Source organism: Diabrotica virgifera, chromosome 2, assembly GCF_917563875.1.
Source record: "Diabrotica virgifera virgifera chromosome 2, PGI_DIABVI_V3a".
In the NCBI taxonomy this organism is placed as follows: Eukaryota; Metazoa; Arthropoda; class Insecta; order Coleoptera; family Chrysomelidae; genus Diabrotica; species Diabrotica virgifera.
Window position 1 is genome coordinate 245,786,873 of NC_065444.1, and position 27,018 is coordinate 245,813,890.

Consider the following 27,018-nt stretch of genomic DNA (forward strand, 5'->3'; position numbering starts at 1 on the left):
TTCTACAACTTTACTGTCGCTAAGCATAAGGTGATTTAACGACAAAAATGGATTGATGCAATTAGAAAAAAGTAAGTAAACAAAATTTTAATTTTAAAACGGTAGAAAAATTTGAGCTAAAGGATCAGTTAGCACACTCTCGAATTTTGAAGGTTTTAATTTTACAATCCAATCCTGAAACAAAATTTGAATGAGTGAAGATAACGACCAATCAGAGCAAAAGTAGGATGCCGTTAACTGTCATTCATAAGTTAATATTTAAGAAGTATTATATTATAATTATATTAAATTATTATACTTTTTTGTAGAATAAACTTTTTCTAATATTAGTTGTCAACATAAACGTCAAAACGATAAGCAAAATCTATGAATAATAAATTCTGTATTTACTGCTATTAATCATCGATTACAATCCAATTACTTCTTTACGTTGTAAATATTAAGGCGGAGACAGATATCCGCGCCACGAACTCCGCGCCGTGTGTGCGCCGCGCGTCCGTGGCGCGGTTAATGTTCGTTAAAATTTTTCATTTTGACGATCCAGAGGAAACTTACGAACGTTTAGTAATTTTGTAGATAATCATGTCTCTGTCCTGTACTTCTACTACATCTTATTTTGGTATTGTTCTAAAACTATTATCTTGTGTCATCTTATGCAATTTACTATTTTATGTGGAATAAGCCACAGTTTGGGAACATTTCGGGAACTACCTTTTTTGCTTCCCGGCAACACAAATATAAGTAGGGGAGCCCAAGCGGGGATTTTTGCAGTTACTCGAGCGCGTCAGATTATCATATGGGGAGAAACGTGGTACCCTGCAGATGTACCTCCACCATATATTGGCTCTTAACACAGGGGAGTTCGTTCAGGGGGGCCCGAAAAAAAATCTATCCTTAAAAATACTCGAAATTGTCAGATTAAGATAAGGTAAGTTAAGTACATGCAAAAGAGTCTATATTTCAAAAATATGACGATTTGAGCGGGCCGTACGGAAATGGGTGAGTCAAAAAGTTTCACAAAAAAAAAGCGAATATTTCGCGAAATGAACGTCAGATTGAAAAACTAAAAACTACGTGTTCAATATTTTTCAAAAATCTATCGAAAAATGCCAAACTTGACCCCCCACGGAGAGGGGTGGGGGGTAAATTTAAAATTTTAAATACAAATCCCGCGATCTTTCGCAAAATAAACATCATATCGAAAAACTACAAAAAACACTTTATCAATATTTTTGAAAAATCTATCGAATGGTTTCAAACACGACCCCCCACGGAGGTGAGGTGGGGGGTTACTTTAAAATCTTAAATGGTAGCCCCCGTTTCTTATTGCAGATTTGGATTGTTTGTATAAAAATAAACAACTTTTATTCGAAACATTTTTTTGAATTATGGATAGATGGCGCTATAATCGGAAAAACATTGTTGGAAATGGAAAATTAAATTAAAAATATGGGAAGTCCCCACTAAAATGGAAAATTTTACTTAACTTTTTTGGTTTTAGGACCTAATAATCACAACCCAATAGGTCCCCAAAGCGCTCGAGCGACTGCACATTTAGCATACTTTGCTCCCCTACCATAATATATCTGCTTGTTCCTACAACCAGAAACAAAATTAGAGAACTATAGGTACTTCCAAGTCATGCGTTACCTTTTTCGTTTTCCGGTGACACAATTGTAATGTATCTGCTTGTTTCAACTGCGTAGCTTCACTAGAAACGAAATTAGAGAACTATAGGTTCTTCCAAGCCCTGTGTTAACTTTTTCGCTTTCCGGTGACCCAATTATAATATATCTGCTTGTTCCAACTCAGCTGCTTCACCAGAAGCGAAGTTAGGAAACTATAGGCTCTTCCAAGATGTGCGTTACCTTTTTCGCTTTCCGACGACACAATTATAACATATCTACTTGTTCCAACTCCGTTGCTTCACCAGAAGCGAAGTTAGAAAACTATTGGGTCTTCCAAGTTGTGCGTTACCTTTTTGGCTTTCCGGTAACCCAATTATAATATATCTGCTTGTTCCAACTCAGTTGCTTCACCAGAAGCGAAGTTAGGAAACTATAGGCTCTTCCAAGATGTGCGTTACCTTTTTCGCTTTCCGAAGACACAATTATAACATATCTACTTGTTCCAACTCCGTTGCTTCACCAGAAGCGAAGTTAGGAAACTATAGGCTCTTCCAAGTTGTGCGTTACCTTTTTCGTTTTCCGGTGACCCAATTATAATATATCTACTTGTTCCAACTCCGTTGCTTCAACAGAAGCGAAGTTAGAAAACTATTGGGTCTTCCAAGTTGTGCGTTACCTTTTTGGCTTTCCGGTGACCCAATTATAATATATCTGCTTGTTCCAACTCAGTTGCTTCACCAGAAGCGAAGTTAGGAAACTATAGGCTCTTCCAAGTTTTGCGTTACCTTTTTGGCTTTCCGGTGAACCAATTATAATATATCTGCTTGTTCCAACTCAGTTGCTTCACCAGAAGCGAAGTTAGGAAACTATAGGCTTTTCCAAGATGTGCGTTACCTTTTTCGCTTTCCGACGACACAATTATAACATATTTACTTGTTCCAACTCCGTTTCTTCACCAGAAGCGAAGTTAGGAAACTATACGCTCTTCCAAGTTTTGCGTTACCTTTTTCGTTTTCCGGTGACCCAATTATAAAATATCTGCTTGTTCCAACTCCGTTGCTTCACGAGAAGCGAAGTTAGAAAATTATTGGGTCTTCCAAGTTGTGCGTTACCTTTTTGGCTTTCCGGTGACCCAATTATAATATATCTGCTTGTTCCAACTCTGTTGCTTCACCAGAGGCGAAGTTAGAAAACTATTGGGTCTTCCAAGTTGTGCCTTACCTTTTTCGCTTTCCGGTGACACAATTATAATATTCCGCTTGTTTCAACTGCGTTGCTTCACCAGACACGAAGTTAGAAAACTATAGGTTCTCCAAGTCGTGCGTTACCTATTTCGCTTTCCGGTGACACATAATATATATCTGCTTATGAATGTTTTTTTGATATTGATAACTATTTCCGAAGTGAAAGTCGAAAGGTCAAGTAAACTTGATTTCAAACTCGAATTGTGGCTTATGCCCAAATAAAATAGTAAATCTTATTTTTAATACATGTTATTTTTAGTACAACAATGAACTAACATTTTTTAAAAAGGTCCGCATGTACATTTTTTTATTTCAGCTTCTATTTCCGTTCAGATCGGATTTAAGTTGTTTCTTTAAATTAAATGGTTCTTTATTGAGGATCCCACAATAATGATTTTCCACGGTAAACATCAATAAGTTAGATATTTCCTTCCGACAGTTCCGACCATTCCATTACTTACAAATATTCAACTCATGCGCGCCAAAACCAACAAACCACTCGCAAACCCGTCCAAATACGTATTGCGAACCATCAAAGCGTTTGTTGAAAAACCGACAGAATTTAGATCGTGGTGCGCCGTGTGCGTGCCGTTTGTGCGTCACTTGAAAACACGTACTAATCTGACGAATACGCTGCGCGCGAGCGGCTCGCACACCGAGCAGAGCGCATATGTATCTCCGCCTTTACACGATAAGAATTAAATAATAAGTTTGAAACAACTATCCAAATTAACCTAGCTTTGCTATTATTTGCTTTTCTACTGTCCTCTTTAAAATTCCGGCCGAAATAGGAACACTAGTCAACCGTTAGATGGCGATAGCAGCCATACCAGCGAAACTCACAGAGTATAGGCAACACTTTTTTCTTTCCAGAAAATTTCCGGTAAAAGTTATACTAGTAATCCTGTAGGTAGGTGGCGATACCAGCGAAGCTCGGAGCGGATAAGCAAAAAAAATCAACTTGCTATCTGCTTTATTTTCAGTCCTGTAACATTTTGAAAAAATGAATTTTTTTTGCGAAAGCTGGATTGCAACATTTATTTTGCAAATCTATTGAACCGATCTTAATTAAATTTACAGTACTGTTTCACTGTATCATATAGTTTTTCTGGGTGAAATATGAAGGTCCTGTGTGTAGCATAAATGGTTGAAAAACGTAAAATGCGAATACTTGTTTTTGTACGTTTTTTTCGCAATTATTGCTAGTTTGCAACAAGGGTGACTATTTTTTAAGTTTTTAACCAATTCTATATTGTATAAAATTTAATTACGCAACTTTTATGTCGGTACAACTTTTCTTGAAAATGAATACTTTTAAAGTTATAATCAAAAGAAAACGAAGAAAAAAATCGAATCTTTCCTTAATTTTTTGACATTTTGAATATATAAACAATGTTCCGGACCTTTTTGAGAGGGAGGATAACTCAAATAATATTATTTTTGAGTCATTTTCAAGCAATTTCTGCAAAAAAATTTGAGTTACCTCTCAACGTCCAAATGTACTAATGTTTTTACAGATGCGCCCTGGTCTAAAAAAATTAAGTTCAAGAAATAATTGACATCACATTAACTCAATATCTTCTCTTTTTGTTTCAAAGTTTTTCCATTTTCTAATAATGATATACATCTCAAAGGAGATCCACAGGTTGACGGCGGAACCAAAAAGGAAGAAAAACCAATGAACTAGCTTTCAACTCGATGCTTTTGTTTCTTATTACTCGTCATTCAACTTTTTCCGCTGACTGTGCATTGACAAAAACAAAATCCATTTGAATTTCAAAACGGCTCTTTGTCGGTACAGGGAGCCATACTATTAAGACAGATGCGTACAAAAGAATATTGAAGAGGGTATGTGATTGATTGAACGCATGAAATGCATCGAAACATAAAAGGTTAAATACCCGAAAAACAATACAATTACACACACCTATACTAGTAAAATACTTGCTGTGCCTATCAAGTAGTCGCAATACACAAGTAAAAGTAGGTCTCTTTTAATACAAGGAAATAACTTCTGGACAATATCATCATCCAGCCCTTTGCGTCCACTGCTGGACATAGGCCTCCCTTATTTTTGTCCATTGTGCTCTATTTTGAGCACTTTGCATCCAATTTCTAGACATTTTTGTGAGATCGTCAGTCCAACGAGTAGGTGGTCTTCCTCTACTTCTTTTGTCTAATCTCGGCCTCCACTCAAGTAATCTCTTCGTCCATCTCCTACCACTGATTACCACCATTTCAGGGTGGCAATTCGGGAAATTACATCGGTAACTCCTGTTCTTCGTCTTAAGTCTTCATTTCTAACTCGGTCACGAAGCGATATACTCAGCATTGACCTTTCCATTTTCCTCTGGGCTATTTGCAGCATTTTAGAAGTTGTAGCTGTCAATGTCAAAGTTTCGGCACCATAAGTCATCACAGGCAACATACATTGGTCAAATGTTTTACGTTTTAAAGAAATTGATATATCGCTTTTAAAGATGTGTTTGAGTTTTCCATAGACTACCCATGTTAGGTTTATTCTTCTTCGTAGTTCGCATGTTTGGTTGTCTCTTGTAATCTTTATTTCGTGCCCAAGGTATATGTATTTTTCCACTAGCTCTATTTCCTTGTCTCCAATATTGATATTTCCGCTAAGTACTAGGTTTGTCATGAATTTTGTTTTGGAGATGTTTATTTTGGAGAGCTGAAGTTCATGTAGCATTGTACATATCTCCCTAAGGTTGTCAGAGAATAAAACTATATCGTCTGCGAATTTTAAATTTGTTAATCTTCTACCGTCAATATTCAGACCTCGCTCTTCCCAGTTTTTTACAAGCATATTCTAGTACTGTGGTAAACAGTTTAGGCGATAATGTACCGCTCTGTCGGACTTCTCTGTCGATTGGGAAATGTACCGTGTTTTTATGTAGTTTCACCGACATAGTTGCTTTCTTGTATGTATTGTAAATTAACCTTGTGTATCGGTAATCAATGCGGCATGCTTATAGTGCTTTTAAAATGTTGTCAAATTCTACCGTGTCAAAGGCTTTATGCAAATCTACAAAAGCCAAAACGAGTGATCGATTGTATTTGATAGTCTTTTCTATTACCGTTTTAATGCTCTGTAGGTGATCATTTGTTCCAAATCCGGTACGAAATCCCGCTTGCTCCATTGGCTGGTAGAAATCAAGTTTTCTCTCAAGGCGATTCGTTACTATTCTTGTAAGGAGTTTGTATAAGTGACTATCTGGACGATATGCAGGGGTGAGAATAAATCAGCTGGTATCCTCGGAAACGACGCATGAGTGAATTCCACCGCTCCTTTCCGCGTTCTGCGTGCATTACCCAGCGACAAGGCCGGATTGGCATAAGTCGGTATGCTAGTCCTCAAAATGAACGAACACTGATTTTTCCGTGCGTTTAGTCGTTGTGTTTCGAGTGAAATGACAGAGAACGTACGCGTTAATTTTAGGTTATAACAATTTGGTTTTTTCATTAAAAGGGTTTAACTGTCAGAATGACAATTACAAAGCTAAATAATACTCAACCAGCATTTTCTGGATGGATTGCTAAACGTAAAAACGAAACGTGGTCTCCAAGGTGCCAGACATTACTCCTATGGATTTTTTTATTTGAGGCATGCTTAAGAACAGAGTTTTTGCGCGAGAATCGAAAATCTCGAACATTGTATAAAAATAGAGGTACGGGTAATCATTGAAGATCTCGCGATATTTGCTCGCATTATTAGTTCGATTGAAAAAGTGATTTAAAGTGTATTGAGTGTATTGAGATGAATGGTGAATGAACAGTTTGAATATTTATTCTAAATACATCATAACTATTTTTTGCAAATTTGCCGACTTATTTAGGCCCACCCCTTTATGTCTAGTTCTGGATCTGAATAAATCAGAATTTTGAAGCAATATGCATTTTTCGTGCTGCTCTAGAGACGGGATCCAAAGGAGCGTAGAATGCCACTCTTTGGTCCATTTGTTGAACAATTTAAAAACGGTTCAACTTTCCGAAGGCTGCTCAAGTCAGTCTTATGCGACAGAGAAACTAAACGGTTTATTATTATCTACTTATGTATTTATAGGCCCTTAGATGGTCTATGGATCTTACTCCTACGCATATATTTATAACGACATGATTAGTCATTCTCTGGGTTTTATACATATTTATTCTCAATCTATGCTATTGTACTATCAGCACAATATCATCTGCAAACCCTAGATATCTAACAGAACTACGAAATTGGTTTATTGGAAACCAACAGGTGAGAAATAAGGAGAATAGTAGGAAGGTAGACAAAATATAAAAACCGATGAAAAAAATTTGGAGAAAAATATATTATTGAACTTTTGTTCATTACCAAAAAAGAATATAACTTTACAATAGTATACATGATTAGAACTTAATTCTTAGTAGATAGATCCAATACTTAAGCGATCATATTAATTTAAATTATGTTGAAGAAGGTGCTTGTAGAGAAAAACAACTAACCCTAGATCAGCAAATACACCTTAAAGCACCACTAATGAAAAAGTGTGAAATGTCATCCAAAAACTTAAAAATAATCAGGTATTGACAAATTCTCTTCTGAAATGTATAAGGAAGGTAGTGACCAACTTTTGGCGGCAATCTATAAACTAATATTATACTACTGATGTGGCATTAATATGACAGAACAGATTAATACCAGAGGAGTGGCTGAAAGAAATACATAATACTCTCGCTTCATAAAATCGGGAAGTTAACATGATTGCAAATACCATAGAAGCATCAGTCTGTTAATATCTGCAAAATAAAATGTTCGGCAATGTGCTTTTTGAGAGAGTTTAAATTTTTTAAAAAGATATTGTAGGGTATTATAGCAAGGTATTGTAGGGTAGGGTATTGTAGGGTATTGTAGGGTATTGCAGGGTATGGTAATACTAGCAATAAGCATTCATTGTCGGAAAGGGAAATACAGCCAATACATGCACATATACAAATTTTAGAAAGCTTACTAGCATATAATATAGCTACACACTAACTGTCTGTCGACTTCAAAGCCGCCTATGCCAGTGCTAAAAGCAATTATATACTTTGATATTCTACCTAAATGCGGGTTCTCACTTGTCAGTTTCGCTGACAGAGTGTGACTGATTCATTAATAATGAAAAATAAAAAGCTACGTTTGCATTCACACGATTCATGATTTGCTCAATTCAGTAAGCAGTTAGTCCAAAACATTTTAAATAAGTCGTGGTAATAAAAATGGTTAAAAAAAATTGCGACTACCTGTTCGCGAAGTATGTTTACAATAATTAATTAGTAAATTGATTACAGAATATTCTAGTGAATCAACAGAAAAGAAAACGTGGTAGGTGGTGGGTCAGGTCGTGAGGTCCTGGATATTTCGCAGAAATATATGGGGTGCTAGTTAAGTATATTGAAAGAATTGGCTTTGGAAGATTCTGAATATACAAACCACTTAAGAACGAAGACAAAATTCTACAAAAAAATGCTCCGAAATTGCTCTCAAAACTTGCCACACTGAACAAATCACGAAAATGTATGTTCTCATGCTTCAGTTTTTATTCATTATGTGTCATGATCAGCAAAAATGATAAAAAGTAAACCTGGTTTTCACTTTATCTGAAAGTATGAATATGTACTGATCAACTAAAACGAAAATATATGTTCTCTTGTTCATTATTTGTTCAGTATCACTGAATCAGTTACACTGCGTCAGCGAAAAGTGAGAACCCGCCTTTAGTTAAATTTATATTGATAAAACGAACAATACAAAACGAATTCAATGAGAAAATTCTACGTTCTTTGATATTATTAATAGACTAAGACGGGACAAGCATTGGTATGCCTTCTCTTTAGTATTATTTTGGAAAATAGTCAAGGGTAATAAGGGTTTTTCCATGACACTTGAACAGCCAGGGTACTGAAGCATTTTTTCGACAGGTAATACCTATAAGAGCAAATTGTAAGTTTTCCTGTGTAGGATCTGGCGGCCATATTTATTTATAAACAATGAAGTGTCAAAAAATGGCATTTTTCATTTTTTTTTTTCAAATAAATGAAAAACAGGGAAACTTATGGTTTTTTTAGTACAAATACCTTCGAGATTATGGAAAAATCTTTAAAAAAAAGGTAATACAAAGTTTGATATACTCATCTATTGTTAATATAATTGCGAAAAATATCTGAACTGCAAAAAAAAATTCGCAAAAAAAATCGCAATAACTGTTGTAAAAATTAGTGTACAGCTTTGAAATTTTTGTCAAATAAGGGTTCTTTGGTGCTTAATATATGATAAAAATTGAAAAGCGATTCATTCAGTTGTTTAAATCTTATTCAAATTGTTTATCCCAGAGAGCATTTTTTTTGCAATAACATAGGTCAGAAGAAAATGACGTTAGAACCATTCCATAGGTGTCAAATGAAAGAGCATGAACTATATTTTCAACTTGGTTAAAAAAAAGTTAATAAAAATGCACTTATTAGTAATAAATAATTATGCAAAAGTATCATAAATCTTTCCTTATAAACTTTTCATTTTGTTATATAAGAAATTATACTTATTTATTACAATTTTTTTAAATTATGATATAGATAAAATTACTTGGTAGTTGTGCACTTAAAACAGGGTAAAAAAGTGTTAATTGTTTTGAAAAAAGTTATCCAAAAAGTTTATAAAGAAAAATTAACGATACTTTTGCATAATTATTTATTACTAATAAATGCATTTTTTATTCATTTTTTTAAACTATGTTGAAAATGTAGCTCATACTCTTTCATTTGAAATCTGTGGAATGGTCCTAAGGTCATTTTTTTCTGACTTATGTTATTGCAAAAAGATGCTCTCTGGGATAAACAATTTGAATAAAATTTAAACAATTGAATAAATCGCTTTGAAATTTTTATCAAATATTAAGCACCAAAGAACCATCATTTGACAAAAATTTCAAAGCTGTACACTAATTTTTATAACAGTAATTGAGAAAATATATTTTTTTTGCAATTCCGATATTTTTTCGCAATTATATTAACAATAAATGAGTACATCAAACTTTGTAATACGTCATTTTAAAGTTTTTTCCAAAATGTCGAAGATATTTGTACTTAAAAAATCATATTCACTGTTTTCCGTTGATTTGAAAAAAAGGGGGAAATGCTATTTTTTGACAGTTAATTATTTAAAAAATAAAAATGGCCGCCAGATCCTACGCAGGAAATAGTTATAATTTGTTCCTATAGGTATTACCTGTCGAAAATACGCTTCAGTACCCTGGCTGCTGAAGTGTCACGAAGAGGGTATATTTTTATCTTATTACCCTGGCCTAAAAGGCAGATAGTCAATAAAAGATGAAGTCATGTTGGAGAAATAGACCTTAAGATTATAAGGGTCAGAGGTTTTAGGGAAGCTGCTACGAATTGGCGGAAATGGTGACTTTTCTGCTAGCAAGCCAAGATCCACAAACGATTGTCAAACCGACTATGGTGAATTGTACAATGGGTAGTTCCTTGATTTAAATTTGCTTAGAATATTAGAATTAGGTAATAAAATAAATGGTGTTAGATTACACAATCTGAGATTTGCCGACGACACCGTTCTGATCGCAGAAACACTTGAAGAGCTACAGACATTGGTGAATAAGATAGCAGACAGCAGCGAAGAATATGGACTATCTTTGAACATAAAAAACTAAATTTATGATAATATCGAAATCAACAAGAAATGTTCAAAATTTATATTTACACAATGAAATTATCGATCGAGTTAGCAAATACAAATATTTAGGCACTTTAATAAATGAAGACAACGATAGCTCAGCAGAAATCAAAATAAGAATAGAAAAAGCCAGATCCATATTCACTAAAATGAAGAGAGTGTTCTGTGGAAGAGATTTGAGCCTTGAAATGAAACTTCGCCTGATGAGATGTTACGTACTTTCTGTGCTGTTCTACGGAATGGAGTCATGGACGCTGAAAAATATTGATACCAAAAAATTAGAGGCATGTGAACTGTGGATGTGTCGCAGAATCTTGAGAATATCATGGACGGAGAGAGTCATAAACGTCGAGGTCTTGAGAAGAATGAATAAAGAAAAGGAAGTCATATTTACGATCAAAAAACTAAAACTGCAATACTTGGGACACATTACAAGAGGCGAAAGATATGAACTGCTTCAAATAATTATGCAGGGGAAGATAGCAGGAAAAAGGTCCATAGGAAGAAGACGAAACTCCTAGCTAAAGAATCTACGGGAATGGTATAGCTGTAGCAACAACGAATTGTTTCGGTCAGCAGTTTAGAAAATAAGTATAGCCCTGATGATCGCCAACCTTCGGAACGAAGATGGCACTTGAATAAGAAGAAGAATATAATACGCAAACATAAAACCAACAATATTTCATCACAAAATTAATCTTGTCCTTCCCACGAAACTAAAGTTTGGCAAAAATTTGTCAAAATAATAAGAATATTAAGAATACCAAAACGGCATTCCCTTTAAAGGTTGCGCTAAAAAATGTATCTGTAATGATATTAGTATCTTTCCATTTTTTGGCGATACAACTTTTGTTACGCCTATGGCACTGCATAATTTACTGCCATTTTCCTTGCTCTCTTTTTTCTTCGTCTGTTGAGATCCGAATTTAATTCGAATAACTTACTTTAATGTTAAATATTCTTAAGCAACAGAATTATACTTTAATAATTCATCTGCTTTTTATATGAAGTCTCTAAGAATTTTAATAAACTATAAAGAGAATTTTGCAAGGTAAAAGAAAACAGTGGTCTTAAATGACATTCAAATGGAGCTCTGTAAGGCTGCACCACAGTAAATATAGATGTTCCACAGTAAAATCACTCCTCTGTCGGTGCTTTGATCTCAAGAAGTAATACCGGCAGTACACAATTGGTAATTCACCAGTGATGGATGCGGGTTTTCCCTGTTAAAATCCGTACGTTTCTATGCGACTAGCAATGCGAGAGTGGGGCAAAAGCGACTGCCAACATTGCGCGGTCGCCATCCTCGACTACAGATTTAACTTCCAATTTTTCGCAGAGTGCTTCTACTGTCCCTCTTTATACTGTGGCTGCACCTACATTGGATCCGCATTTCTCCGATCCGACGTCGGCTGACGTCGGATTAAATAATAAACCCATGGTACTAAATGGCTGCGCCTACATTGGATCCGTATTTCTCCGATCAGATCCGATCCGATATCGACCGACGTCGAACTGCTTCTCTGCTGTAGCTTCTCCTATTAATCACCCGATATCGGGCGATTTACGGATCCAATGTAGGTGCAGCCATTTGATACCATGAGTTTATTTTCACCAAGAGGCTAGTTCAAGAGAAATCGTTCGAATACAACAAACCGGCACATTTATGTTTCGTGAACCTTAAGAAACCATTTGACTGGGTCACATTAAAGGACGTTATCCACTTGTTATACTCGAGGGAGGTACCTCTGGGGATAATTAAAACAATAGAAAACATCTACCAGAACAACAAAATAAAAGTAAAAGTGGAAGATGAACTAACTGAACCAATTGAAGCCGGCAATGGGACACGACAGGGGATTCCTTGAGTCCTTTATTGTTCAACCTAATCATGGACGAAATAATAAAAAAGTAAGAACTAAAAAAGGATACCAAATGGGAGAAAAACAACTTACAATAATCTGCTATGCGGACGATGCAATACTAATCTCTCAAAGTGAAGATGATTTACAACGTATGCTGCACCAATTTAACATAATCGCCAGAAAATTTAACATGTTAATTTTCTCAAAAAAGGCAAAATGCATGGTTATAACAGCAGATCCAATAAGATGTAAATTGGAGCTGGAAGGTCAGATAATAGAACAAGTGATGGAGTTTAAATACCTAGGCATCACACTATCTAGCTACGAAAGGCTCGAAACAGAAGTGGAAAATCAAGTGAATAGAGCAAACAGAGCCGCAGGTTGCCTGAATGACACAATATGAAAAAATAAAAATATCGGAAAAGAAATGAAAGGCAGAATTTACAAAACAGTCATCAGAACAATAATGACATACGCGGCAGAAACACTACCCGACACAGAGAGGACAAAAAGATTGCTCGAAACAGCGGAGATGAAAACCCTTCGAAAAACCGATGGTAAGACTCTATGGGACAGAGCTAGAAGTACAGATATACGACGGAGATGCAAGATGGATAACATTAATAACTGGGTGAGAAACAGAAGAATAGAATGGAATGACCACATAAGCCGAATGACAACAAATAGGGTAGTCAGGACAACGAGAGACGGTTCCCCAATAGGAAGACGATCAGTGGGAAGACCACGAAAACGATGGAACGACAACTTACTAGAGGCACATTGAAAAGACAGACAGTAATGTCTATACAAAAAGAAGAAGGAGAAGAAGAATAAGAAGAAGAAGAAGAAGAAGAAGAAGAAGAAGAAGAAGAAAAAGGAGAAGAAAAGAAGAAGAATAAGAAGAAGAAGAAGAAGGAGAAGAAGAAGAAATGTTTGTTTTCGAACCGACGTCGGATCGGATCGGATCGGCGAAATACGGATCCAATGTAGGTGCAGTCTCTCATTTGTCATTTTATTAGTTTAAATAACGTAGGAGTTATATTTGCGGGTAGACAGGCACACGGACAGACAGACATAAAACCGAAAGTTTCTGTTCGTATTGCCAAAAAGCATCGAATATTATTTCGGAGACTTTAAAACAGTAGTGCCGCTTGCAACCCTAAAACTTAAAGTCTAAGGTCAAATTTCTCAACTCTAATACCATACTTGCATTATAACTCTCATTTGACACAGTATTTGTCATTGTATCTGTTTTAATAGTGGAGGAGTTATATTTGCGGACAAACAGACGGACAGATAGACAGGCATGAATGTGGAAGTATATTTTTGTTCGCATCGTGCTAAGCAGCGTCGAATAATCACTAGTAATTGCACAAGAGCTCTAAAATTATTGATTTTTTTTCGAGTGACACTTTGACAGTTTTAATTTCACGAGCCGAAGGCGAGTGAGATTATGTCAAAGTGTCTCGAGGGCAAAAATTCTATATTAATCTTAGAGATCGAGTGCAATTTGTTGCGATTATTTCATGAATAAAACTGTTCAAAAGCAAAATTTTATTATAATGTATTTATGTAGGTACAAATTAGTACAATTAAACACACAGTTCTTATAAATATTTGACGGTTGAAAGTCATTACTTTTATAATTTTTGAAACATTAATTGTCACTAATGTCACTGAATGTAGTTTTTCATAGCAACGAAGGGCATCAGACGTAATATACTTGACGACGGGAAATTATCAAAAATTATCAGTTTAATTTTTCTTTCTGTAGCTTTCTATTGGTCAGAATCTCCTATGAATGAAATAATCGTGCTAATACCGTAAGTTTACATTGCTTTTGTAACGATTTTCCATAAAACTCCAGAAGACGATACCCATCCTAGGCACCAGATGCCTCGGAGATTATTCACTTAGCGAACCCAAAACCCTCCAAATAGTAAAATTGAACTCATTTTCTTCACTTATTTACAAATTACAAATTTGTCATGATTTATATCTTTAAAATGATTTTTGATAATTGCATTTTCCTTATTCAATAATGCAATTTCCATTTCGTCATCATCATTTTTGTTCATAAAGTTTAGTGAGGCTCTTTCGAGTCAAGTGCAAAAAGTTTCATTGATACTCGTCTAACTGCGAAAATTTGGTATTTAAGCTTTTTAGGGCTTCATTGCCTCACCTATAATAGTCAGGGTAATAAGGATTTTCTCAGGACACTCAAAGATCCAGGTAGCTGACTACTTTTTTAGTTATTGTAGACTTATAGGAAGAAAACGTCCTGTTTCCTGCCTAGAGTTCGCGTCCGTTTTTTAATTATTAACAATTTAGTGCAAAAATCGCGATTTTTTTGATTTTTTGCACCCTATTCAAAAGCTAAACAATTGACATAAAACTACAAAATTTAATTTTTTAAAACATTGAAAAACATTCAAAATACCGATTTTGAAATTTATAAAGTTAATTTGTTGCTTCGCAAATTGTAAAATAAATGAAAATCGATATTTGTTAATAACTTTTATAAAATTTAACGTAAAATTTTAGGGTTTCACCCACAGTTGGTTATTTTGATACTTAACAAACTCTCAAAATTTGAAACCGATCCATTAATTAGTTTAAAAGTTATTCTATTTGTTTCGCCCAGAGACATTTATTTTGCAATAACATAAGACAGAAAATAATGGCCATTGGGCAATTATGAGTATAACAAACGAAAGTATAAGACTGATAGTATCAAAATGTATTAAAAAAAGATAAAAAAATTAATCAATATAATCAAAAATCCTAATGCAAAGCTTTTGAAATTTTGTAGTTTATAAACATTTAGAATAACTTGACAAATATTGTCCGTAGGAGCAATCTTTCTATATATTCGGAAAACTAGTATTTTAACACGAACTTTCAAATAAAAAAAATTTTGCCAGTATTTATTAGGGACAAAATTTGCCATTTGTTTTTTAATTTACAGCTAATTTGTTTATAATCATTAAGGAATTTCATTGATGCCAATTTAAATAATGGGATTTTTTTTTGTTAAAAAATTTGCATTAACATTATATCTTCACAGCACTCTCTACGATTTTTCAAAACTGTAGTTCAAACGATTACTAAGGGGAACCTACGAATCCACCGAGTTAAAATACCGAAAAATCAATTTCAAACTAATACAATTTTCTTTATCTCCGGATAAACTCAATGGATTTTCATCTTTCTTCTTTTAATTTGTATGTAATTTCTACGTACATTACAAATACGCAATTTGTTTATAAATTTATTGATTAATAATCAGTCTAATTTGTTTAAACAATTCTTGAAAAAATATTTTTTAGAAAAATCTATTTTTTTTAATCATACTGTCATTAATTATCATACACAAAGTTAAAGTTCACTTAAATAAATAAATTATTTTTATTAGATAATTATTTATTGATGATAATTTATTTATTAAGGTATACCTGAACTTTTTCTATGATTATTAATGATAGTCTGATTAAAAACATGGATTTTTGGGAAAAAATTATTTTTTCAAAAATTGTTTAAACAAATTAGATTGTTTATTAATTAATAAATGTAAAATTGCAAATAGACAAATTACATATTTGTAGTGTTAAGAGAAATTACATACAAATTAAAAAAAAGAAAGATCAAAATATATTCAGTAGATCCCGAGATGTAGAAAATGGTAGTAGTTTTAAGTTGCCTTTTTTAGTTTTTGAACACGTTCATTTATTGGCTGCCAGCTCCCCTTCACTTACCACGACTAGTCACCAACTGAACAACATTTTTAAAAATTTGTGTAAAATACCAACTTTTCGAATATGTAAAATGATTTTTTCTACAGACAATATTTTTAAAGTTGTTCTAAATGTTTATAAACTAAAAAATGTCAAAAATTTGGCATTAGTATTTTTGACTATATTAGATATTTTTTTATCTTTTTTTAGTACATTTTGACAGTATCACTTTTCTACTTTCATCTGACATACGCAGAATTGCCTTATCTTCATTATTTTCTGTCTTATGTTATTGCAAAATAAAGGTCTCTGGGATAAACAAATATAATAACTTTTAAACTAATTAATGGATCGGTCTCAAATGTTAAGGGTTTGTTAAGTACCCAATACACAACTTTGGGTGAAACACTACAGTTCTAAAGAAGTTTCAGTAAAAGTTATTAACAAATAACGATTTTTATTTATTTTACAGTTTGCATAGCAACAAATTAACTTTTTAAATTTGGAAAATCGGCATTTTGAGGGTTTTTAAATGTTCTAAAAAATTAAATTTTGTAGTTTTATGTGAACTGCTTAGTTTTTGGATAGGGTGCAAAAAATCGAAAAAATCGCGATTTTTGCACTAAATTGTTATTAATTAAAAAACGGATTCGATCTTTAGGCAGGAAATAGGTAGGTTTTCTTCCTATACGTCTACAATAACTAAAAAAGTAGTCAGCTACCTGAATCTTTGAGTGTCCAGAACATGGTCTATTTCCAGCTTATTACCCTGGACTATAAATAAGGCTCGGATAGATAAATAATTTTTCATTATGTCTGTTTTAATAACGGTGAAGTTGTATTTCCAAAGTTTCTGGGACAGATAGACATGGATAATCCAAGGTTTTCACATGTTTTCCAAATAGATGAAAACAATAATTGCATTTTTTCAAAATAGGTGAAAATAAAATTGCTGTAACATCAAAGGCTATATAATAAATTGTTCTTCCTTTTCTTGACGAATGTCTAAACTGTACATTATATTTATACCATCAAGGAAATGTTGCTTCGTATTGGCAAAAACTAACAAGAGAATAATACCGCAAAAAGTACATAATCTCGAGAAACAATACACTGCCATGCCATAAAAGGAATAAAAAAACGCATTTTCCCAACTAGCACATTTCGGAAAAACCCCTCTAAAAAAATCGTATATTTCACCGATAACCCTTATCGCCGGCATTTTAGTACCCACTTAATTTTTACGACGGACCCCATATTTCTTGTTTCGGATTCTCTAGCCATTTTACTTACAATTTTTCTGAATTAGGCACTGACAGGTTGGAAACGTAGATTTTAGTTGGGAATCGGAGAGACATATCGGAAGTTTTCTTTCAATAATGTAATTTGCAACGATTTTTGAAACCAGCGAATATACGAGTATTGCGCTACTATGAAAGTTATAGCTAGTTTTATGAGAAAATTCATATTCTGTTTCATGTATAATATTTTCCATGTCATTTTTATTGTACCCTGAAAAAAAACTATCTATATTTTGTAACGGAAAATGGAACAATAGTACATTGTTTACCGGGTAGGAAAAGCTTAACATTCCTGGACGACTGTGAAGATTGCTAAGTCGAGGCGCAAGCCGAGACTTAGCAACACAGAGTCCAGGAATGTGGCTTTTCCTACGAGGTAAACATACTATTTTTCCGCAAATCGTTTAAAATTCGACAGATATTGATTGATTTAAAAAAAACGCGATAATTTTATTCCAAAATAAATGGTGCTTTGAAATTCCTAATAAAATTACTTGGGTTACTATGGAAACGTATTGAGGTTGAATTGTCAAACTTGACGCTTATAAATTTAATTGCTGGTGTTCTCGAAAGTAAAATTTTCTATCATTTATGTAGAACACTAACAACTGTACGGAAATATCATTTCCTTGCAGTAAGGAAATGACATTTCCTTACAGTAAGGAAGTCCTGACTTTTTCTTCAAGAAATTTTGACAGGAATGTCAAAATTTCCTGGCGATTTGCGGAAAAAACTATTTTTTTAAATAATTTTCAATAGAGAACTTGCCCGTTTTTGTTTTATTATATTATAATGTTCAGCTTCGTTTAAAAATGCGATTTCCAAAATTTCACGCCTAAAAAACCTCATACCTAATAACTTAGAAATACAAATTTATTGTAAATTTTGTACTTCTGTGTATTTGAATAATTAGATCTGGATCCCGCGTACCAAAAAAAAATTATTAATAGCAAGCTGAAAATTTGTTAATAGTTTAACGGTGTCTAGTCGGACAAACTTTGATGTATAGGAACACTAGAACAGGGGAAGTTTTAATCGTATTTAGGGGCCGAACGAAAGATAGAAACAATTTTTTTTTCTTTGATATATATAGAGGCAGATAAAGGGCCTGTTAGAAATATATCGAGAACTAAAAACAACAGAATAATGAAAATTAGAATGAAGGAATTTTGAAGAGTGATCTATTTAATCAAAATATTTTCACCTATTTGCTACTTCCGGTTATACCGGAAGTTGCTTATAACTTCGTTTTTTTTTTGTAATGGGACACCCTGCATATTTTTACACTTTTGGATTCTCCTCGGCGTCATCTTTCTTAAAATAAGGTTTTGTAATATTATACAGGGTAGTTTAAAAGATAATTACGTTTTTTTCTTAATTTCTTGGCAACATTCGCACCCTGTAGAATTGTAGTAGTTTGACATCAAAAACTCTAATTATGTTCAAATAAGTTTTAATATAGTCTACTACTGTTAGGAATTGTCAGTATAGCCATTTGTTAAATTTTAGTATACAGGGTTGGCCCAAACTCGGAATGAGTATTTTCTGAGCTTCCTTAAATGGAACACCCTGTATTTTGATATTGTAATGAAATGATATTTTATGGTACTTTTTTATTTCTCAAGCATTCCCTATACCTAAATGCTTTAATTTGTGCTTAATTGTTAATCGAACCAACAATTAGAACTACGTAGGTATTTTGATAGATCAACCATTATTGCTAATTTTAAGAATCAGTCTAGAGTAATATGTATCTATTTCCGAAAAAATATTTGTGATTGAATATTTTCACGGCCAACCTAATAAAATTTCACGTATTTTTTGTTGCAATTAATATTTGGCTTAAATCACCAATAACTCACATACTCAAGCAGTTAGGTATAGGGAATGCTTCAGAAATAAAAAAGTACCATAAAATATAATTTTCTTACAATACTAAAATACACGGTGTTCCATTTAAGAAAACTCAGAAAAGACTCATTCCGAGTTTCGACCAATCCTGTATAGTAAAATTAAAAAATTAGCTATACTAACACTTATTAACAATAGTAGAATATACTAAAAACCATTTAAACATAAGTAGAGTTTTCGATGTCAAACTAATACAATTCTACAGGGTGTGAATATTGCTACGAAATTAAAAAAATAAACGTAATTATCTTTTAAACTACCCTGTATAATGTTACAAAACCTCATATTTTAAGAAATAATGCATCGGGGAGAATCCAAAATTGTAAAAATATACAGAGTGTCCCATTTAAAAAAACGAAGTTATAGGCAACTTCTGGTATAACCTGTAGTAGCAAATAGATGAAAATATTTTCATTGAATAGATCACTCTTCAGAACCCTTTTATTTTAAAATCCACGAGGAAAATAAACTTCCTGTAGCTGGCTGTATACCATAAATCACAAAAATACCAAGTTTCTTGTAAAAGGTATATATTAAAATACCCTAAATAAGGGTCACAATACAAAACGTTTTCGGATTAAGGAATCCATCATCAGTGTTTAAAAGCCCTAAAATTAAGTATAACCTAATTAAATGAGATAAAAGTTAAAATTGACAGAGGTTTTCAAGAACAAGAGGTCATACTTACAAAATTTGCATGCCTGAGCCACCAAAATGTATCGGGTAAAAACCCTCTAAATGTAAATAATAAGGATGTTTTACATATTTATATAAAATTCATTGGATGATATAGATAAACCTGGATGTTACCCAGGGCAACACAGGACTCTCCCCACGTGGTTGGAACTTTTTTTGGAGAAAACCTCACATATTGGATTTCAATGGCCAACTGACAAGTGAATTCAAGAGCAACCCAAAATGACATCAAGAACTGTCAATGTAACCTAGTTGTAATATTATTTCAGCCACAACATTAAAGATTAATTTAAATGTTTTAAGATAAAAAACAGTATCAAATTTACAAATATTAAAAATAAATGATGTTCGTAAAATATGAAAGAATTTTTTTTTTCTAAAAATAATGCATTAATTTGAATACTGAATTAATGCATTATTTTTAGAAAAAAAAAATTCTTTCATATTTTATGAACATCATTTATTTTTAATATTTGTAAATTTGATACTGTTTTTTATCTTAAAACATTTAAATTAATCTTTAATGTTGTGGCTGAAATAATATTACAACTAGGTTACATTGACAGTTCTTGATGTCATTTTGGGTTGCTCTTGAATTCACTTGTCAGTTGGCCATTGAAATCCAATATGTGAGGTTTTCTCCAAAAAAAGTTCCAACCACGTGGGGAGAGTCCTGTGTTGCCCTGGGTAACATCCAGGTTTATCTATATCATCCAATGAATTTTATATAAATATGTAAAACATCCTTATTATTTACATTTAAAGGGTTTTTACCCGATACATTTTGGTGGCTCAGGCATGCAAATTTTGTAAGTATGACCTCTTGTTCTTGAAAACCTCTGTCAATTTTACCTTTTATCCATTTAATTAGGTTATACTTAATTTTAGGGCTTTAAAACACTGATGATGGATTCCTTAATCCGAAAACGTTTTGTATTGTGACCCTTATTTAGGGTATTTTAATATATACCTTTTACCAAAAACTTTTTATTTTTTTTTTCTTTTATTTTAATTTTCATGATTCTGTTACCTTTAGTTCTAGAGATATTTCTAATAGGACTTTTATCTGCCTCACCCTGTATATTTTAAAAATTAAGTTCTGCTCCGATTTAAAGTATCTTTTTCGAATTTAAAATTTTATGCAAGTTCCCTATTCTCTATAAAAACAAGTAATTGGACTTCGTAAGTCCTATATTTTCACCCAAAATGACCGAAAGTTTAATCGGAAGTCGATATTTTGAACTCTTTGTGTAACTTTGCGTCGACTGATATACATATTATCATAATTTCACAAATATAAAGTCATTTTTGCCAAACTTCTGGACAAAACTTTTTAATCGGAAATGACATCAAACCCAAAACTAAATATTCGAGCTCGAATCTTTAGCATCACATCTACTACTTCAGCGACTATAATTTGGCACTTCCGGTTACACCATTTTAAACCGAGTGATCTAAAAACCGGAAATATATATCTATTCTCATCTTGCTAAGGCGCGTCGAGAAATATAACGCTTTAACGGCTTTAAACAGTGCTTCCGGTGACAACTCTGGAACCGCAAGTCCGAGGTTCTTTTACCTTTATTACTATCCTAGTTATAGGGTGGTAAACCTTTTTCTAAGACCTTTTACTTATAATTTTTCTGAATTTGTCACTGACAGGTTGCAATCGTAGATTTTAGTTGGAAATCGGAGAGAGAACGCCATATCGGTAATTTGCAATGATTTTAAAAGTTGAAATCAACCAACACAGATACGAGTTTTGCGCTACTGTATAATTTCTGTCTAGTTTTACTCGACAATATATTTTCTGCCATATAATGTTGTCAAGGTCATTTCTATTATAACCTGAAAAAAGTACGGATATTTTGTTGCGAAAAAATGAAATAATAACCGAATTTTTAAAAAATTTTGAATCCTTTATAAAAAAAGCCATTAAATTATATACTACAATTGTATGGTTTTACAATTATTGTTTTTATCTTTGTTTCACCGTTAATAAATAACTTGAAACTGGCCGGATTCCAGACCATTCGAAAATTAGTTTTATTAATGCTTTTTTAAAATTTGGGTCGAAAAACAATTTGCAAAAATACAGATCTGTTTCTATTATTAGTGTCATTCCTAAGCTATTGAAAATATTACTATAGATTTTTAACAACAGTTTTATAGGTACCTATTCTTACCAGCTTATCACTGAGCAATTTGTCTACGGAGCCAAACTTTTTGTTCTTTGTGGATTTCCTGTTCGGTGTTTTGGAAAGAGGTCCAGTAAAGGCTTTTCCATATCATTTTATATAGGGTATATCATTTTTCCTCAGGAACAAGCGGGGTTTGTAAAGGGTAAAGGTACAAGGGAACAAATCCTGAACCTGAGACAACTCATTGAAAAGTCTAGAGAATTTCAAGTACCTATGATTATATGCTTCGTTGACTACCAAAAGGCATTTGATTGTGTAAGCTGGATAAATCTGTGGTCAATTTTAATAGAAATGGGCGCACCAATGCACCTGGTGACACTTATTAAAAATCTATACCAGTCTAATATAGCGACAGTACGACTAGATCAGAAGTTCTCAAACCAATTCAAGACCGAGAGAGGTGTTAGACAAGGATGCGTGTTGTCACCTGACTTATTTAACATTTATGGTGAACATGTCATGAGGATGGTTTTAGAAGGATGGGCCGGTGGAGTAACAGTAGCTGGTAAGAAAATCTCCAATTTAAGATTTGCTGATGACACTACACTTATAGCAGCAAATGAGCAAGAAATGTTTGATCTTCTGCGAAGAGTTGAGTACGAAAGCAATAGAGTTGGTCTGAAAATCAATAAAGCTAAGACAAAAATAATGGTGGTCGACAGATTTGACACTATTCAACTGACTAACGTATTACAGGAATACCAGATAGTAAACACCTTTGTCTATCTCGGGTCTAGTATAACTAACGATGGTAACTGTGAAGCAGAAGTTCGGAGACGTATTGGTATGGCAAAAAATGCGATGAGTCGCCTAACTAAAGTTTGGAAAGACAGATCTATCTCTCAAAATATCAAGATGAGACTGGTGAATGCCCTTGTATTCTCAATATTTCTATACGGAGCAGAGACTTGGACTCTTCGCGCATGCGAGCGCCAAAAAATTGATGCTTTTGAGATGTGGTGCTGGAGAAGAATGCTGCGCATACCTTGGACAGCTCATAGGACAAACGTTTCCATTCTAAACCAACTCAATATTAAAAAAAGGCTGTCCACAATATGTCTGCAACGAATTCTGCAATTCTTTGGTCACGTAGTTCGCAGAGGTGACGACAGTTTGGAGAGATTAATTGTTTCTGGAAACGTTCCGGGGAGAAGATCAAGAGGACGATCACCAACTAGATGGTCTGACCAAATAAAGCATTCAGCTGGAAACTCATTCTGCGCAGCTCTTAGAGCAGCTGAAGATAGAGACCAATGGAGAAACATTGTTAGGAATATTGGAAGAAATCACGATCCTCAGTAATGGGGAAACGACAGGAGAGAGATATCATTTTGTAATGGCAAGTAGGTTATGAACGGAAATATTTGTACGAAGACAAAACAACAAGAGCCAAAAAAAAAGCACTTAAACAGTGGTGCATATAAACTTACATGAGGTGACTGCTCCAAACTTACATCGGTCAAACTGGTAGAACCTTTAAAGAACGTGCAGCGGGACACCAGCTTTCCTATCCGCAACTTATTCGGTTAAAGACACTAAATTGTAGACGCATAGTAAAAATACATCAGTTGAGAAAGGCACTCTGGCCAAACAGCTGTAGTGAGAATCAATTATAATACGTTTTGTATAAATGTATAAAATGAAAGATTTCAGTGTTTTTTTCTTAGAATTACATTTTTTTTTTATTTGAAAAAAACAAAGTCGCATCCACCCGAAGGTTATTAGCGACATTTCTGTAACATTTGTAACAATATTAAATCAAAAATTGGTAAAAATGAATTACAATTTGTAGTCAATTAAACCTTTGGAGCAATAATTAAATTCCACGCACTAACACTTTATTTGTGAAATGAACTTTTAGATCGCTAGCGAAACTCCGACACTCTCTGTCTGATTCATCATTAGTGATAGCGTTACGCGCACTAATATCTGCTAGTTCATATTTCCTTCTATGCCTATGTGGGATGGTATCCACAGGAAGTGGATTCTTCTGAAACTTTCTTGAGCTTCCGTTAGTTCGGCCTTGGTTCTTTTCTCAATGGGGTGTTTATGGTATATATTTTGCATAGGACTGCGCTAGGAGAGTCGGAAAGGACTGGACAACAAGGGAGGTTTTTAATATATACATGTTTGATGGCTTTAAACAAACCAAAGAATTCTGCAGTATAGTTGCTGGAATTCAGAGAAAGGTGTAGGAGCATAGCAAGGCGATGAAAAAATCCATCAATATTCTTTTGAAGTAGAAACTTGAATCTTAATGTTGGCTTAATTAAGATGTGTCACTTTCCCAGACCGATGCCTCACTGCTAAGATAACTATTGATTTTTTTCTTTATGGACGTGAATTTTCGTTTTATGGATCTTTCCTTTAAATGGGGGTAAACTTGGCTGAGCATACGGGACAAAGCTGATAGGTCTGTGGTATATTCTTGAATTGTGGTTATAGGATCTGTTGATCCCGTGATATTCGTTAGGAGCATGTTAAGTTGATCACTTTGATCTTTTTAGAGGGAAAGGTAGAGGGTGATTTTCTATGAAGTTTTTAGCAGGGTGAAGTAAGAGACAAAAGGAGCATTCAGAAGTGCTTGCCGAACTAATTTTAGCTTTTTTAGATTTTGCTTGGACTTTAGGTGGTGGAAAAATGTTACATTCTTTTGAAGATAGGTCTGCTTCAGGTGAAATAATTTCATCAAAGTTACGTTTTGGTTGATTAATTATGTGACTGTCCTTATTTAATGCATCTACTTTGTTCGTTATCTCCAGGACATTAGAAATAGACATTTGTTCACACTGAGAAGGGTTTGTATCATTGGGTGCTTGCAAAGATATATTTGTTGCGCTGGATACCGATGCTTCATTGTTTTGGTTGGCGTTCAGTTAAGCTAGTGGTTTGGAGCACTGTGATTCAATGTGACCTGACTTCTTGCATCTAAAGCAAACTAAACTGTCTTGAGAAATGAATATTCTATATATCGTGTTGTCAAAAATAAGAGTAAATGATTCTGGTAGTGTCAGACTGTGAGGTCTGATATAGATTTGTCTTCGAAAACTAAGGATGTGATTGTACTCAGGCATAGAAGCACTAATTTGAGGAATGTCATCGGGAAGGCAGGAACTATGCCGATTTTTTTAACTCATTGATTAGAAAGTCGTGCGGTATTGAAGGACATACGCCGGAGAGCATAAGTCGTTCCGCTGGTGTAACTAACCTTCTTGCTCTGACAATTTAACCTTGTATTTCTATTTGATCATGATTATTCATAAAATCATCCACTATTTGTTTATTGGATAAATACATACCTATGCGATTATTAGATAATCTAGAAGAGAAGGTTATATGGTGGGAAGGTTATATATTAGTGGGAGAAGGTAGTCTTGAAGTTTGGTGTTTTCTAAGGCACTAAAGATAATTGCTTGGGACTTTAAAGGAAATTGCACTCTCGACGCTGCCAAAGAGTATGACTGTGATGCGTCTATTTGACTTTGATGGTCTTGTATTGTAGAACTGTTGTGTGATTCCATGTTTGAATTCATTTCGATAAACGTTAAGTGAAAAGTAAGTCCGACCCTGTACACCTGCTAAAACAGGTATATCGGTCTTTATTAAAAGCGGTTATTTTGCTGGTAAAACTGGATTTGTTTATTGACAACAATAACAAATAATTGCAATTTGCTGACTTAATGCTAATTTAACTGTATATTATGTAAAGAGTTTGTACACTTACAGTTTATTTCTATATATCACTGAGATTCACAATTTATAACTTATATTAAACTTTGTTAATATTAAAAATATTCGGAGCCCACATTGAATACAACATTATAGTTATCGATGCAGGACCGGTCTCCAGAGACATTTTGTTTTTGCATCTTGAGTTTTATACTCTTGTAATCCTTTATAATTTTGTAAAATCGGAGTAACGCTGTCAATATATAAATCAACAATAAAGAAGGATTAGTTTACTTGATTAGTTTACTTTTTAAAACGAAACTTTACTATTTCCTTGTAATTTTTCTTCCAATCATGCCTCAAGAACAATATTTTCATAGAGTCACCAAAACTACGTTTTATGAAAGTACTTAATTTTTACACCGCACCCACCTTTTCCTCCCGTAAGCCTTTCTAGGCCATTTTACTAACAATTTTTCTCTATTACAGGCAGACACGTTCGAAACATAGATTCCAATGGGATATCAGTTCTTGGAGGAGACTTTAATCACGGTGAGTAATACCAATGGTCGTAATCGTAATAATAATAACAGTTACCGCTCGGATCTCGGATTCAAGTCACGTGTGCCAGGATGCTAGGAAAGTACTGTGGGTCTGATTAGATCACGGAAAAACATCGGTTTTATGGCAACTTTTAAAGTTATTCCTTTTTCGCTGTTTGTTTAATGGATTTTCTACATATTTTAGTAATTATTTTAAATTAAGTTGGTGGATTTATCGGTCTGTGTGTCTCTGTTGTTTATGAGAGATCTATTGTAATAATTGTTATGCTTTGTATTTATCTCTTTTATGAGATTTATCAGCAAATTCTTAACTTAATTAATTACTCAATTATTTTAATTACTGCTTATGTAAAACAAAACCAAATTTAAATTAAATTTTCTAATAAACTTTATTCTCAGGGCTATTTTATTTTTGATGCTTTAACTTTGGTTTGTGGCTTCTGGTATCTCTACTTGCTTACTCCATCCAGGAAAAAACAGGGAAATTAAACA

General features: G+C 33.6%; 1 protein-coding gene across 2 annotated transcripts in view; it reads left to right on the forward strand.

Annotated features, from left to right (window-relative positions):
* Positions 1-27,018, forward strand: part of LOC114326742 (neurotrimin-like) — an 880,435-nt gene that overhangs the window by 452,932 nt on the left and 400,485 nt on the right. For both annotated transcript variants that reach the window (XM_050643137.1, XM_050643138.1), the window contains exon 2: positions 26,453-26,515. In XM_050643137.1, the coding sequence (XP_050499094.1) occupies positions 26,453-26,515 (63 nt within the window). The remainder of the gene's footprint in view (positions 1-26,452; positions 26,516-27,018) is intronic.